This window comes from Leptodactylus fuscus, chromosome 2, assembly GCF_031893055.1.
Source record: "Leptodactylus fuscus isolate aLepFus1 chromosome 2, aLepFus1.hap2, whole genome shotgun sequence".
NCBI classification, from domain to species: Eukaryota; Metazoa; Chordata; class Amphibia; order Anura; family Leptodactylidae; genus Leptodactylus; species Leptodactylus fuscus.
In genome coordinates, this window is record NC_134266.1 from 96,542,815 (window position 1) to 96,559,686 (window position 16,872).

A 16,872-nucleotide genomic window follows, 5' to 3' on the forward strand; every position below is an offset into this window, starting at 1 on the left:
GGAGAAATGACAGGTCGCCATAAAAACCTTGTAAAATAAAAAGAAGTTTTTCAGAACTTAAGTTTTCCTCAACATGGAAAGTGGAAAAAAAAACAAAAAAAAAAAGACTAAAATCAGTATAAATTAATTGAGAGTCTGCGCCATTACAATAAATGTACTAACACTTTAAAAGGCTTAATGGAAAATTCTGTGACATTCAGAAGATTCTTCTAATTTTTTTAAAAAAAATAGTGAAGCATTAGGCACTAATCTCATACAAATAACTTGTATATAAGCTGAACTAAAAGCTTACATCAATTCTGTGACAGGTTGATAAGATTACTGATTCACAGTGTGATCTTTCACTACCTTACCTTTGTACAAGAGCTTTCCAAGGCAACCCACCTGCAGATAAGAGATCAGGGCAGTGGACATCCACCTGTCACCTAGACGCAGACCGCTCATGTGGACGCTGCCACCACCCATTCTCTTCCCATCCGTTGGTAGATGGAAACCGTAACAGCTGCATTTGACCATCGCATGCACGACTTCACCACCTTTGTCAATGCTGCATCCTGACCAAGATCAGAGGCAAGATACAGAAGACTCCGTATGTTCTTCACTAGGTGCTGTGTGCCTTGTCATATCCTGCTGTAACATTCTATGCTTTTTTTGTTTTAAAAAAACAGCAATTGACTTCCAACAGGGAGCTACAAAGTGCAAAACATGGTACAGAAGGATGCAGCAAATTTCATTTCAAGGAAGGCTCCAAAGAATTCATGCTTGACCTCAGAGTAAGATAAGGCACACACAATGGGTTCCTGATGCTAAAATACCAGAATGAATGCATATCCAGTGTGTCACAGAACCCTTCCCAAATGGCCTCACAATGACCATTTCAAAGGATTACTTATCGGTGACGCACAGAAATCTTCTCCTGCAGGGTCAACACCACCTACGCACAAAACAGAGCTCAGATCCCGGCAATAGATGGTTCTTCCAATTGTCATGGAATGCTTTATTACATGGTTTAAATGCTACGGAGATTGATTTGTGTTTTGGCTGCTGCAAACGAAACATGATAAAAAAGTAAATCTCAAATGAAAACAAATCAGGATCATTTCTGATGATCCAAACAAATCAAACTCTTTACTGTATTCTCCGACAGTAGCATGTTACAGTGAGAAATGATGTAGGTTCTCTGCTTCTTGTAGAGCGTTACGGATCCCTCCTAAGGAGCATGAGCAGCCACTGCGATCCGTTCAGGACTAGCGGATACTCCACTTGAACAACACAAAAGTTTTCAAATTAAAAAATAAACAAAAAAAGAAAAAAACGAAAAATAGACTTTAAAATGAGTATGTCAATGTTTTACTTCCTGAGGCTTATGAAACATCAATTTGTCTGCTACAATCAGGAATTGTGTACCCCTCAACCAAAACTGTCAGCTGTTTGTTGGCAATTCACTTCCAGGCAGAAAAGACATTTTCCTCAAAAGAAACAATTTATTGAGAATGAAAACAAAACCAGTTGAACTGTGTGCACGGACTGAATGACCATTATGATAAGCTGTGAGCCAGAGAGGGTAACGGCCTCACTTTCCAGAAATCTTGTGTATACAGCACAAAGTAATGAAGTCATCATCACGTTTTTCACTTAAAACACGGGAACTGGCATCACAAAAGCAGATACACAATATGCATATTTTTCTGGGTTTTTTTCTTTTTTTTTTTTTGGCTGCCAGAATAGTAAAATGCGCAAGTACTAAACAGACACTTTCCTCCATCAATGTTCCATTTCTCTACAGCCACATGAAGAGTCGTAGAATCTTCTTTTCTCCCAACTTGCTGCTGTACAATGAGGAGGGGAAACTGGTTGAGTGTTAAAATACCAAACAATAAGAAAAAGCATTACAATGGAGTGCTGAAAACATTCAATAACCTTTAGCATTATTCTGCACCACTGGACCCAAAAATGGTACAAGAGCTTCTTAGTGTACTAAAATGATGACCTAGGAAATGTAAGGATCTGCTCATGGCGCGTGAAATTCATCTGTCTCCTACACATGGAAGAAAATGCCAATTTTCAAGTGTGGGGAGAAAAAATAAAGTAAAAAAAAATAGGCCATGAAATTCATAAGGACCCAGTACATCCGACATACTGAAAAAGCAGATCGAAATACTACAGGTATATGTATTACTACAAGGACTGTCTACCACAAAAACTGGCTCTGTTGCCAATAGAAGGTCCAGCTCAGTTTTCATGCCTGAAATGAAAGCCGCACCGACAGGTTGCTATGGGAAACAACAACGCTGCTACTTTTTCTGTTAGACAGTCACATGATTTAAGCTACATCATTGTTTTACACAGATAACTGGTAAAAAACCTTTGGGGTATATTCACACAGCATCTTCAGGAGAGAATTATCAGGCAGGAATAGATGTTTTTTCAGCAGGTCCTGCATGATCCTGTGGCGGTTTCCATGGCGGATTGACAGCTGAGACAGCACTGCGAGGCCTCACACTGACTAAACCGTGTGTAAACCCGCAGCTCAGCCTCAGCTTTCTGCAATGGATTTCCACAAGGGCAGGTTTGAGATGGGAAACCCCCTCAATCTCCCCTCCAAATGCTACTTTGTGAACAGACCTGAAGAAGTTCTAAAGGGTTGTACCCAGTGTTCTAGAACCACAGCACATTACAATCCAGGCAACTTAGGTTTCGTTCACTTCTGCGTTATTTTCATGGCGCTGCTGTATTACAGCAGCAGAACAAAGAAAGTAACCAAATCTAATACATGACTGTCACAATTACCAACTAGACCCCAGGAGCTACAATAGGGCTGACAATTCATTATGGGACTTAGAATTTAGCCAAGTGTTTGTCTGACCTTACAAAATCAATGAAGGAGAAAACTTCAACGCAAATGTGAACAAAGCCTTACTTACTGTTTGATGCTATGGTAATGACCACTGGGATGGTGTATAAGACATCATAGTCAGCTGTTTACACATATACAAAAGAAAAAGCCTTGACATTGCACAACTTTAAACATCAAAGCAAGTAATGTACATGCTAAAGTGTTCCAAGCATTATAGCTCTAGAAGAAACTTCCCTTGTTTGAAGAGTCTGCCACCAAAATTGCTTCAGAACAACTTATATGCCGTTGTATGGACTGTTAGCAGAAGCAAGTTAAGCCCCTAAAACTGCATATACATAGTTCAGAAGTGATTCTTTAAATACATGTGTAAGTGCCATTCAATTCAAGTTACAGATCCCTAGTTACTCCAAGTCTGTAGTGCCTCCATGAAGCACTGTATTCTCATCTCTGTAAGCAATAGTATGGTATGAGATTCTGTACTTCACAATTTTTACGTGGATGAGAAAAAAAAAGTTTTATGCAAATTAGGTAGTTGGTGCACTGGGGGCCGGCTATTCAGCCCCTTACCATCTCCTGCTTGTGCCACCCTCCCACTGCAATGACATCACCCAACCTACTTCAGTTGTAAGAGAAGTGCTCCCAGGGCTGAAAGCCCGCCCCCTGTGAACCAACTACCTCATTTACATAATTCTTAAAAGTGGTTTTCCTCTAAGTCTACAAAAATGACACACACAAAGGTACAGTTTATAACCGTAATGTGCTCTAAGATGTGCTGGTGGGAGCTAAATATACTTGGGGAGGTGACAGACTCCCTTTAAAACAAATTGTAGACCCACAGAGGACAGCTATGGGTACCATGTTCAGTATCTGGGTAACATTGTGGCACTGCTTTACATGGTACAAACACAGAATCTGCATTTCAGCTGTATCTGAATAAAGAGCACACAATGATTATCCCTTTGACTCTGCCCATGTACCCGAGAAGCATCATATCACAATACTGCATAAAAAAAATACTCACATAATACCACAATATAATGGGAACAGTAGATGCAGAATAATCAAAATGAGGACTAAAACTATACTGGGACTGAAGTTGATAACAGAAAGATCCAATACTGTTCAACAGAACAAAATAGCTGCCATCACGTTAATATTCACAGATATGAGGTTCCAAATGAGGATCCAGTAACCTATATGTGTAATATGAATAAGTAGGCATTCTGCCAAAGTTTATAGATTACACAGGAGTAAAGCTTTTTACATCCCTATGTAATTTTTGGGCTCTATATTTAGGGTTAGCAAGGCTGTGCGGCCCGCCCTTTGGACAGTGGGGAGATATCAGTGCTGAAACTAATGGCACCAATATCTCCCACACCAGGGCACATCAGCTTTCTAGCGGTATATAATACCGCACATGGGGTCCTCTAAAGAATTGCAAAGCCCTTACAATCTAAGCTTCCTTGTAATGCAATGAAACAGTACTTCATACCTCGAGACTCATTTTTGTAGACCACTTGGTCTTTAGCTCACGTAAGTGAATATTTTCCCAAACAGCTTGAATTCATTCTGTTAGCAAGCAGTGAGGTTGTAATGTCACCTGAAACACTCATAGGAATGTGTAGAACACACGGCATAGGATTTCAGATCCATTATACACATCTTGGCAATTACCTTAAATGTCTGTATGACAACTTGATCTCTAATGTAAAGCACATTGTAGCAATTGAAACAGGTTTCTTCTACATTTACCAAATGTAGTAACATCCACAACCCTGAACTGCATTATGGGATACAGTATACATACATCGCATATAGCTGCAACATTTATACAATGGCTTTCATGCTTTAAATAGCCACGGACAAGGTAATAAATAGATCACAAATATCTAATGGATGTGTATTAAAGCAAGAGGTAGGAAGTAGCCATTGTATAAGCTGTTCCATCACAATGACAAATCTAGCAGTGTTCCTCCCACTTGCTGAGCTCTATGGTGTTCACAACTAGACATTAGCTGTCCCCTGCTCTTTACTGAAATGTCTGACACATTCTAAAACAGCACACAAAGAAAAAATAAAAAGAGTACATCATGCAATTGTATAGGAATGTAATACCAAAATAAACAATAATCCCTAGATACATGGATATCGTGCAGTTTAAAAAAATAAATCAAAAAAATATTTTACAGGATAGCCAAAATTCATTACAAGAATCCAAAAACTAACTGGCCATTATCACTACGAACCATCAGAGCTGGGATTGTGTGCGACACCTTACTTTCCATAATAATCCTAGCTTTAAAGGGATTATCCTGAAAACCTCACCTTTCAGTATTTTGGGATTTCTAGGATTTTAAAGTTTGACAGAGAAACCGATATACTACGTATTAAAATGTATCAAGCTACCTCCTATTAAAAAGTGAATTGAATTCAGAGCCCACAAGTTAATATGAAAACATATGTACTCGTAGGAGGCAGACATGCATGTTCACAAAATGACTGCTCTGGAAACATATAAGGGCTCGTTCACATCTGCGCCTGGCACTCCGTTCTGCAGGTTTCCGTTTCCTGCATAAAACAGAGCAGGAGACGGAAACCTGCAGGAGTCTCTCTCACCCATTCATTTGAATGGGTGAGAAAGCTGTCCGACCGTGAGCGTTTTATGCTCTCCGCCGCGAAACCAGGTTTTTTTAACCGGACACAGAGTCGGACATGTAGTACTCTGTGTCCGGATTTTAAAAAACCGATTTCGCAGCGGAGAGCATAAAACACTCACCACCGCACCCGGTCTGTGCTTTCCGTCTTCTTGCATGTAGAAGATGGAAAGCACAGAACGGAGACCAGAACGCAGGTGTGAACCTAGCGTAAGCTAACACAGAATCTGTCTGAGTGCGATATATATGTGTATGAATATTCATTATACATACACAAATGGCATTGTATGCTATCTAGGGAGAACACCAATGGTTATTTCTGTTCTGTTTTGTCATAGCAGAACCAAAATAATCACCATTCTAGATCCATGACATGATGGAAACTAATAGTGCTAAGCAGACCAAGGTTCGGCTGGGTCCTGGTGCCTCGAACTCAGAAGTGAACAGCGCCTAAGTGGGCATCAGATTTTGTACTGCCTGCTGGTACACAACACAGAAAGCTGGCACACCCACCATTACTACAGAATACATTTCCGTTCATCAGACAAGACTAGATGACTAAAACTTAGAAGTAAAAAGCCTTTGAAAAAAAAAAAAGGGGGGGGAAGGGGGGTTTGAATTTGATCTAATAGTGCTAAATAGTTCAGTCAGCCTTTCCACAGTCTGAAGCAAAAGAGAACAGACTGCCCTTAGAATCAGGGTAGGTGTACATATACTTTAGAGTAAGCCAGTCACAAACATGAGGTTGACATTACCCTAACCTGGCACATATATATGCTATTGTGGTAAAGAATAGTAAACATTCCCAACCACTTACTCCCAAGGGACATAAGATGCTGACAGGTGAAAGTGAAGTATAAGTTGTGTAGTAACACAGGGGCTGCTATCTATTGTGTTTAGCCTGCTTTATGTCAGCTTGTATTCTAGCTAAAGCTTCCAAGTAGCTTGTTATACTCTTGAATTCAAAGAACATTTTATAGGCCTTAACAGAGAATGTGCTATGTCACATTAAACCTAAGCTTGAAGGTTTCAGAAATGCATCATCTACAAAGAAACCCTGTATCAGTACGTTCTGCTTGTAAATGTCTATCAATTCATTTTAGGAGTTAGAAAGTTATAGACCGTTTAATAGCATAAAAAAGAAGAGGATGAGAGGGTGTGGTAGGGGAGAGAAAAAAAAGAAAGAAAAAGCATTTGCTCTACTATATGGGATAGTGGACTGGTGAATACCTTTGCTGTGCCTGGCACGATATTACTGCAAAAAGAATGAATTACCAAAACCAAAAGGAAACATTTGTACTGTATCCCATAATACCACATGTACAGTAGATAAGAACAGAAAATGAATTAGGAGGCCCCACGCACTATGATCATTACAAGGTAGTCATCTTCAGATTTGGCAAGGGCTTTAGCTGTAGAATCCAGGAACTGCTGGGAAAATTCACAAGGTGGAAAAGCATGAAGAACACCAGTGTTCTCCTTATCTTTACTGCCCCCCACTGGAAGGCTAATAACACCAGCTGCCTGTTTTTGCTTTAGATAGGACACAAGGTTTCTCAAAGGACGTTGGGTTGAGCTTGCTTGATCTCCAGTGAAATTACCATCAGATGTACCAGGAACTGCAAGCAGGATGGCATAACCATTAGGACCAGCCACTTTAATGCGACGCGTCACTTCATCCAGTTTAGGTTGATCCAGGCGTAAACGTTGAGTTATTTTTAACTGGGCAACTTTCCCACCTGAGGATCCTTCAATAAGAAGGCTGGTTGCTACAGCAAGATCACCTTGTAACAAATGCATATTGGACGGGAAGTTACTGTTCTTCAGGAGCAGCATACCTTGCCAGGCTAGACACAGTTTTTGAGTTGCATCTTGTTTCTGTGGGGATTTGACTTTGCTACTGGGTTCTGGATGCTCATCTTTTCTTACAGGGCTCTTACTCTCCACAATACGATGTTTTCTCTCTCTTTCTACAGAGTTTGAGTTCTTTCGGTCGCGTTTGTCTCCGACACCGCGCTCAAGGCTGCTGCGCCAGTCTCTGGCAGGTGACGCCTGCTCACTGCGCCCAGTTGCACGCTCTGTGTCACTGTAACGGCTGTCTCGTCCACCACTGCCATCAGGACTTCTATCAGGGCTATTACAGTGTCTCTTTCTAGACCGATCACTTTCAGGAGATCTGTCAATGTGACGTATTTCATCCATAAGCCTTCTTTTTCTAGGCTGATCTTTGCCTACTCCATCTCTCTCACGATCTCTGTCTAAAGACCAGCCATCAGCTCGTCGGTCTATTGTCTCTATGGATTCGTAGGCAACCCTGTTTCTGTCTCTAACAGGAAGGGGCACCCAGTCAGAGTCTGAATACAAGTCTCTTTCTCTGTTCCTATACAACAGAGGTGGCGTGCGGTCTCTAGCTCTTAGAGGATCAGGTGCCCGGTGGCCAAAGCTATCTCCCACTAAGTCATAATGGGGCACAGGCAATGTCTGAAGGTAGGGGGGCTGGTAGATGTGATCTGTATCAGCAAAGTCCACACGCAGTTTTCTATGTTCGCCACCCAATGGAAATCCTCTCATCTGAGTACAGGCAGCTTGTGCAGCATCTAAGCTTTCATACTGTATATAGGCCCAGCTATCCCCCTTCCTGTAGTCAATAGATCTGATAGTGCCAAACCTGTCAAATTCACGGGCAAGCGATGCCATTGGCACCCAGGGTCCAAGGCCTCCCACCCACAAGCGGTTGGTAGGAGTGGCTTTGCCATAGCCAATCTTAATACAGTTGCGCAGGATGTACTTGCCAGACATCGCCACCTTGGCCCGATGTGCCATGTCAAGGTTCTCAAACTTCAGAAATCCATAGGTAGAGGTCTGTCCCCGGGCTGCCCTCTTGATATCAACCTCAGTAATTGTCCCAAAGCGTTCAAATGCCCTCCGCAGCTCACTCTCCGTCACATTGATGTCCAGGTTGCCCAGGAACAGGGTCCTATTAGCCCTCATGTCATTCTCAGGGGAGCTGTCCTCCTCTCGGATGCTCAGGCGGGGATCTAAGGGATACGCAGGCCGCACACGACCCTCGTAGAAGCTGTAGTCTCTGTCCCTTTCTAGGTCTCGGGGAAGCGGCGGAGGAGGGGGAGGAGGTAAGCGGCCTAATGCCAGCTGCTGCAGCCGATAGTCTCTGTAGCCGAGGCCGCCCGGGGACAGTCCTCGCTGGCCATGCGGGTGCCGGTGTGCAGGTAAGGAGGACACGGCTGCAGACAGGCTGGTATAGGGCTCCTTGTCTGCGGGGGATCGGCTCCTGCGCCGCTGGCTGACAGGCAAGTAGACCGCCTCGATCTTCAGCGGCCGGTCATAGAGCACCAGCCGGCCCCTGGCGTGCTTGGCGGCCCGAGCATCCTCCGGGCGCCTGAAGTTGACCAGGGCCACCCGCTCATCCCCGGTGCGGGAGATCTTCACACTCACATCTCCGAACTTCTTGAACTCATGGAATAGACCGTCCTCTATGGCCTCATCACTGAGGGACGAGCCCAGCTCACTGATCCGCAGGGACTTGTACTCGGACTCTCCGCGGCCCTCGGCGTTCCGGCCACTGGCGCCCCCTCTGCTCTCTGCGCCTTTGCTACTACCGCTGCCACTGCTGGCGCCTGGGGACCCATAGCTGTGCAGGCCGGGGCCTCTACCGGACGGCTCATAGTCCCTGCTGCTGGAGAGGCTCTTGTCCAGGTGCAGGCCGCGGCGCCCGGAGCCGCTCTCGGAGGATTTCCCGGCTGAGCCGCTGCCGTTACTGCCGCTGGCTGAGCTTAGCTTTTTTCCGCACCGCTCCCGAGAAGGCTCGTCCGCCCCCCGGGATCGTTTGGCTTTAGCCGGGGAGCGCTCTTTTCCTTTCATGGCTAATAGTGGAGGGATCTCGTCCTCATACACAGCTTCTCAACGCCATCTTGCAATTTTTGCTTAATGGGATCCACCCTATGTTCTGATTGGACAAGACCGGCCAACCTTCAATTGCGATTGGTTAGTTTTGCTGTCATTCAATTGACGTCGGGCGGGAGGGTCAGACTTTCACGTTGAAAGACGTCATATCCGTCAGGGGAAGTAGAGGGGCGGCTGCGGCCGTGCCGGGCAACGTCTGTGTCGTGGATCCAGTAGATGGCGCTGCCTCGTCTCCGGGAGTGTTAGCTGTGTGGTTTGTCATACTGCCAGGCCGTCACAGATAACACACCCATAGCCTTGCTGCATTGTTGGGGCTAACTATGTCTCTCCCCACCCTCACCCGCCTGTTTAGACGCGGATACAACAGGTGGTGCCTCATACTAACAGAAACAGGAGGCAGCGTCACCTACTGGATCCATAATGTACAAGGCAGCGCCTGAATGTATCCTCTCCTTTCTAGCAGCTATCTAATGGAGTCTGCTGGTTACATTGGCAACTGTCATATCATGGATCTAGTCCTGTGCTATCATCTTCTATTCACACCTGTATTGGAGGAAGGTTCCAAAAAGCGGTTCCATGTGCGGTTTTATATACTGCTAAAAAGCCGAACTGTGGCATTTAAAGGATTCTACCATTAAAAAACTTTTTTTTTCTAGGTAACATGTCAGAATAGCCTTTAGAAAGGCTATTCGTCTCCTACCTTTGGAAGTGATCTCTGCCGCGCCGTTCGTTCGAAATACCGGTTTGTACCGGTATGCTAATTAGTTCTCTCGCAGCGATGGGGGCGGGCCCCAGCGCAGGAGATGCGATGGGGGCGTCCCTATTGCTGCTCGAAAACCGACTCCAGCGCCGCCTCTGTGTTCTTCTGCATCCGCCCCTTCCTTCTTCGGCTTGATGTCGGACGCCTGCGCCGAACGTACTGCACATGTGCGAAATTGCGGTGTCGGCACTATGGCTGCGGGCATACACAGTACGTTCGGCGAACTTCGCCGAACAAAGCGTACTGCGCAGGCGTCCGACGTCAAGCCGAAGAAGGAAGGGGCGGATGCAGAAGAAGACAGAGGCGGCGCTGGAGTCGGTTTTCGAGCAGCAATGGGGACGCCCCCATCGCATCTCCTGCGCTGGGGCCAGCCCCCATCGCTGCGAGAGAACTAATTAGCATACCGGTACGAACCGGTATTTCGAACGAACGGCGTGGCGGAGAGCACTTCCAAAGGTAGGAGACGAATAGCCTTTCTAAAGGCTATTCCGACGTGTTACCTAGAAAAAAAAGTTTTTTAATGGTAGAATCTAGAGATGAGCGAACACTAAAATGTTCGAGGTTCGAAATTCGATTCGAACAGCCGCTCAATGTTCGTGTGTTCGAACGGGTTTCGAACCCCATTATAGTCTATGGGGAACAGATACTCGTTAAGGGGGAAACCCAAATCCGTGTCTGGAGGGTCACCAAGTCCACTATGACACCCCAGGAAATGATGCCAACACCTCTGGAATGACACTGGGACAGCAGGGGAAGCATGCCTGGGGGCATCTAACACACCAAAGACCCTCTATTACCCCAACATCACTGCCTAACAACTACACACTTTCCACATTCAAAAAAACCTCTATCAAAGTGGGAAAATACCTGGAAACCTTCTTTACTCCCCAAATGGATGGACACAAACCCCAATTTAAGCTCAACAAACAGTAACAACCACCCCTTTAAATCACGTTCCCCATGACAACCACAAATGGAATAGGCAATGGGAATTCCAAAAGCCCTCACCCTTAACTGTCATTTTGAGTGAGTGTGTGTGTGTGTGTGTGTGTGTGTGTGTGTGTGTGTGTGTGATGTGGTAAGACCTTCCAAAATTCACTTTTCTAGCCCTTAACATGAGCCCTTCCAAACAAAGTTACATGACCTTAAGCTGAGCTACCAGCAGAGATTGAGGCCCTTGGCATGAGTAGAGCCTTGCACCAGCAGTGTTTTTGGCACTTAGGGTGAGTTGAGCCTTGTACCAGCGTGTGTCCCTTAACATCAGGCGGGCCCTAAGTTCTGCGCTTTGCACAAAAGTTCCACATTAACTAGGCTGAATGGTACAAAGATTAGTAGGCCCGAGAACCAGGAACAGGTCTTGCAATGGCTGTCGGATAACGCTTAAAGCACATTGTCCACCAGCCAGTCAGCCTCTACCTCCTCTTACCCAACAGTCTTGTCCTCCTTCCACCCAAAATTCCCAATCTTCTCAGAACAATAACCCCAACTGTCCCTGCTCCCCAGAGCTGTTCTCCCTTCCTTTGACTGTACCGCAACCTGCCCCTCCATTTCGCGATTCCACGGACCTAACAGACGAGTATCTGTGTCCAGATGCTCAAACACTAGAGTCTCCTCCATTCCATCTCCGGTCGATTTGGTGGCGGATGACCAGCAACCCACCCTCATCGACGACGATGAGACGCAGTTGCTGTCAGGGCAGCCAGTTGACATGCGCATTGTGCAGGAGGAGGAGGCGAGACAGGAGTTGGAAGAGGAGGTGGTGGACGACGAGGACACCGACCCCACCTGGACAAGGCAGATGTCAAGCTGGGAAAGTAGTGTGGATGTTGAGGCAGGTGCAGCACCAAAAAGGGTAGCTAGAGGCAGAGACATGTCCAGAGGCAGAGGTCAGCTGCTTTGCCGAAGCCAGGCCAGACCCGGAATGTCCGAAGATGTTCCCTTTTGTACCCAGCCCAGAAAAACTCCCCCATCGAGGGCACGTTTCTTGAAGGTGTAGAGTTTTTTCAAGGAATGCGCCGAGGACAGATATAGTGTCGTCTACACAATTTGCCTCTCGAAATCGAGTAGGGGCCCTGAGAAGAGCAACCTGTCCACCACTTCAATGCACCGTCATTTGGAATCCAAGCAATGGAATCAGTGGCAGGCAGCAACGGCAGGACAAACGTCGCCCGCCGTTCATGCCACTGCCTCTGCTCACAGTGCTGGCGATGCACTCCAGAGGACGAGCCAGGACATCACTTCATCTGCCTCCGCCACTTTGTTGACTTCTCCCTCATCCTCCCCTGTTTCTGTCTTATCTCCTTCTCCTGCACCATCAAAGGCACCATCAGGCGCTTCTTTACAACAACCCACCATCTCTCAGACATTGGAGCGCCGGCAGAAATACACCGCTAACCACCCACCCACGCAAGCCTAGAACGCCAACATCGCTAAACTGCTGGCCCAGGAGAGGTTGGCGTTCCGGCTTGTTGAAACTCCCGCCTTCCCGGACCTGATGGCAACTGTGGCACCTCACTATGCCGTCCCTAGCCGTCTCAACTTCTCCCGGTGTGGCGTCCCCGCCTTGCACCAGCACGTGTCACTCAACATCAGGTGGGCCCTTAGTTCCGCGCTTTGCTGCAAGGTCCACTTGACCACCGACACTTGGACAAGCGCCTGTGGTCAGGGATGCTGCAGTGCTTATCTTTAATGACAGGCAGGGTGAATGTGGTGGAGTCTGTTCCCCGGGTGCAAACTGGGGTGGCCTATCTCCTCTCCCAGGCCAAAATTCATGGCAGGAGTAGACTGAAACCCTACGACGCTGCAACCTCCACCACAGCTACTAGCGGCAAACGCTAAAACACTGGTGTGGGGAGACGTCAGCAGGCGGTGCTGAAGCTCATCAGCTTGGGGGACAGACAGCACAGTGCCTCCGAGGTCAGGGATGCCATCCTGGCTGAGATGGCATTTTTTTTTCCCTGCTACACCTGGGGCCTGGCATTTTTACGCCTGTGATAATGGCTGGAACCTGGTAGCGGCTCTGGAGCTTGCCAGCCTCCAACACGTTCCATGTTTGGCCCACGTCTAACCTAGTGGTGCAAAGTTTTTTAAAAACATACCCAAATGTACCGAAGCTACTGTTGAAAATGCGGCGCTTGTGCGCCCACTTTTGCAAGTGCACAGGAGTCGCTGCTAGCCTAAAAACACTCTAGCAAGGCCTACATCTGTCCAAACACAGGCTGTTGTCCGTCATTCACACACGCTGAAACCCTACAATACCATATCTTGAGCAGGGTGTGTGAGCTGCACAGACCTTTGATGGAGTTCCATCTACAAAACCCAAGGGTTCCTCAAAGTCAGCAACCAAAGTTTCTGCACCATGAGTTTCCAGGGGTGGCAGAGTTATGGCTAGGGGAAGAGGCATGGATAGGGATGATGTCTAGGGGCAAAAGCAGTGTGGATGTGGAGGCAAGCTAAGCAGGAAAAACTGGGGGTACAAGCTAAGGCATGGACTGGGGTGATGTCTAGGGGCAAAAGCAGTGTGGATGTGGAGGCAAGCTAAGCAGGAAAAACTGGGGATACAAGCTAAGGCATGGACTGGGGTGATGTCTAGGGGCAAAAGCAGTGTGGATGTGGAGGCAAGCTAAGCAGGAAAAACTGGGGGTACAAGCTAAGGCATGGACTGGGGTGATGTCTAGGGGCAAAAGCAGTGTGGATGTGGAGGCAAGCTAAGCAGGAAAAACTGGGGGTACAAGCTAAGGCATGGACTGGGGTGATGTCTAGGGGCAAAAGCAGTGTGGATGTGGAGGCAAGCTAAGCAGGAAAAACTGGGGGTACAAGCTAAGGCATGGACTGGGGTGATGTCTAGGGGCAAAAGCAGTGTGGATTTGGAGGCAAGCAAAGCAGGGAAAATGGTGGCTAGAGGCAAAGGGATGTCCATAGGCAGCAAGGGCAAAGATGCAAAACTCTCCCGTTTCAAGAATTTTCCTGACTTGTTTCCCCACAAAACATTCCTGGGAGGAGGGCTGAAACACCACCCTCCTCCTCCTCCGCTGTTAGATTTACCCCAGCTACGAGCTGAAAACGCTGCAACACTGGTGTGGGGAGACGTCAGCAGGCTGGGCTGAAGCTCATCAGCTTGGGAGACGGACAGCACACTGCCTCTGAGGTCAGGGATGCCATCCTGGATGAGATGGCAATTTGTTTATCCCCGCTGCCCCTGGGGCCAGGTTTTTTAGCTTGTTGGAGGGCTCTGGAGCTTGCCAGCCTCCAACACGTTCCATGCCTGGCCCACATGTTCAATGTAGTGGTGCAATGATTTTTAAAAACATACCCCAAATTAGCTGAGCTAAGGGTGAAAGTGCGGCACTTGGACACCCACTTTCCCAAGTCTACAGTACCTGGAGCTAGCCGCAATACACTCCAGCAAGGCCTACATCTGCCTGAAGCACCTACTGTTGTGCGAGGTCACCACACGCTCTAACCCTAGATACCGTATGTTCAGCAGGGTGTGTGAGCAGCAGAGACCTTTGATGGAGTACCAGCTACAAAACCCAAGGGTTCCTCAGAGTCAGCTCCCTCACTTTCTGCACCATGAGTTTCCATGGGTGGCAGACTTATGGCTAGAGGCACAGGCATGGATAGGGGTGATGTGTAGGGGCAAAAGCAGTGTGGATGTGGAGGCAAGCTAAGCAGCAAAAACTGGGGGTACAAGCAGCCGGTGACATCATCACTGACAAGCACAGCTGTCTGTCAGCTGACAGGCTGACTTTCACCAAAATGAACAGACAATGGATAGACTCATCATATACATGTCAGTTACATGACAAATTTAGTGCAATTTGCAAGTCCAAGATGGTTTGGAGATCTGCGGAGAGGAATCTCACCACCTCTTGCGGGTGCCATCATTTGGAAGGCAAGCCCTGGGCTCAGTGGGTGAGAGCAAGCGCAGGATAATCGTCGTTTGGCCTGGCGGCCACTGCCTCTTCCACTGTTGACAGGGCTGGCGCTGCAGTCCAGACCAGGAGCCAGGACACCTCCACATCTGCCTCTGACACTTTGGGGAGTTCACCCTTATCCTCACCTTTTCCTGCCATTTCTCCTTTTGCCCGCGCCATCATGCGCCTCTTCCCAGCAACTCCCCATCTCCCAAGCCTTTCATTTCATGCTAAAGTACAGCGCAACCCACCCACATGCCCAAGGCTTCAACGGCCTCATCTCAAGAAATCTGGCCCAGGAGATGTTGGAATCCCGGCTGGGGGACACTCTGCCCTTTTTGGGCAGAGTGTCTACTGCGCCACCGCACTGTGCCGTCCACACCAGCACTTTCCCCCAAACATGAGGCGGTCCCTAAATTCAGCGCTTAGCCCTAAAGTTCCATGTGACCAGTTACGAATGGACAAGTGCATGCGGACAGGGACGCTACCTTTCAATTTGGGCACAGTGGTTGAATGTAGTTGAGGCGTGGACCGGGTCGCAAAATGTGGTGGCCTGACTTGTCTCCCCACACAACATTCCTGGGAGGAGGGCTGAAACACCACCCTCCTCCGCTGTTAAATTGACCCCAGCTACGAGCTGGAAACGCTGCAACACTGGTGTGGGGAGACGTCAGCGGGCCGTGCTGAAGCTCATCAGCTTGGGGGCCAGACAGCACACTGCCTACAAAGTGAGTCATGCCATCCTCGATGAGACGGCAATGTGGTTTTTGCCACTGCACCTGGGCCCAGGCATGTTGTCATGTGTGATAATGGCCGTAACCTGGGATTGGCTCTGTAGCTTGGCAGCCTGCAACATATTCCATGCCTGGGCCACGTTTTTAACTCATTGCTGCTAATCTTTTGAAAAAGGTACCCCAATGTTCCTGAGCTACTGGTGAAAGTGTGGCGCTTGTGCGGATAGTTTTTAAAGTGTATAGTTGCCGCTGCTAGCCTCTATGCACTCCTACAACGCCTGTACCTGCTGGAACAACGGCTGTTGTGCGACGTCTCCACACTGCTGGCACTAAACATATCATGTGTTGAGCAGAGTGTGTGAGCAGCACAGACCTTTGATGTAGTTCCAACTCCAAAACCCTCGGGTTCGTCAAAGTCAACTCCCTCAGTTGCTCAACCATGAGTGGCCATGGGTGGCAGACTTATGTGAAATCCCATCCCATCCATTGCACTGGACACGAAACATTAGCATGCGCTCAGCACAACTTCGGATATGGCAGATGCGTTAAGCAGGGTGCAGGGTACAACACAGACCAGGCCCGAGCACCAGGAACAGGTGTTAGAAATACTGCAGCATCTGCCATTTCCTTCCAATTTTGGGGTTTTGGACCCGCCACCGACTTGTCTGGACCTAAGTGGGGATCATGAGACACAGTTGCCATCAAGGCAAGCTGTGGTCATGTGCGGTTTGCAGTAAGGGGGCAGTGCGCAATTGGAAGAGGAGTTGGTGGATGACGAGGCCACCGACCCCACATGGACAGGGGTGATGTCTAGGGGCTAAAGCAGTGTAGATGTAGAGGGAAGCTAAATCAACAAAAAACCTGGGTAGAAGCAAAGGCATAAACTGGGGTGATGTTTAGGGGTGAAAGCAGAGTAGATGTGGAGGGAAGCTAAGCAGCAAAAACAGTGGGTAGAAGCAAAGGCATGCAAAACTCTACCCTGTTGGAAGACTTATTCCTAGGTCTGGAACACGTTAATGGCCCCCCTGGA

General features: G+C 47.5%; 1 protein-coding gene across 1 annotated transcript; it reads right to left on the reverse strand.

Moving 5' to 3' along the window:
• Positions 1-223: 223 nt before the first annotated feature.
• RBM15 (RNA binding motif protein 15) lies at positions 224-9,447 on the reverse strand. The gene is made up of 2 exons (XM_075264268.1): positions 6,877-9,447; positions 224-1,829 (listed from the first exon to the last, which is right to left on the reverse strand). Exons 1-2 carry the CDS (start codon positions 9,388-9,390, stop codon positions 1,656-1,658), a joined length of 2,688 nt encoding a protein of 895 aa, XP_075120369.1. The 5' UTR covers positions 9,391-9,447; the 3' UTR covers positions 224-1,655.
• Positions 9,448-16,872: the final 7,425 nt, after the last annotated feature.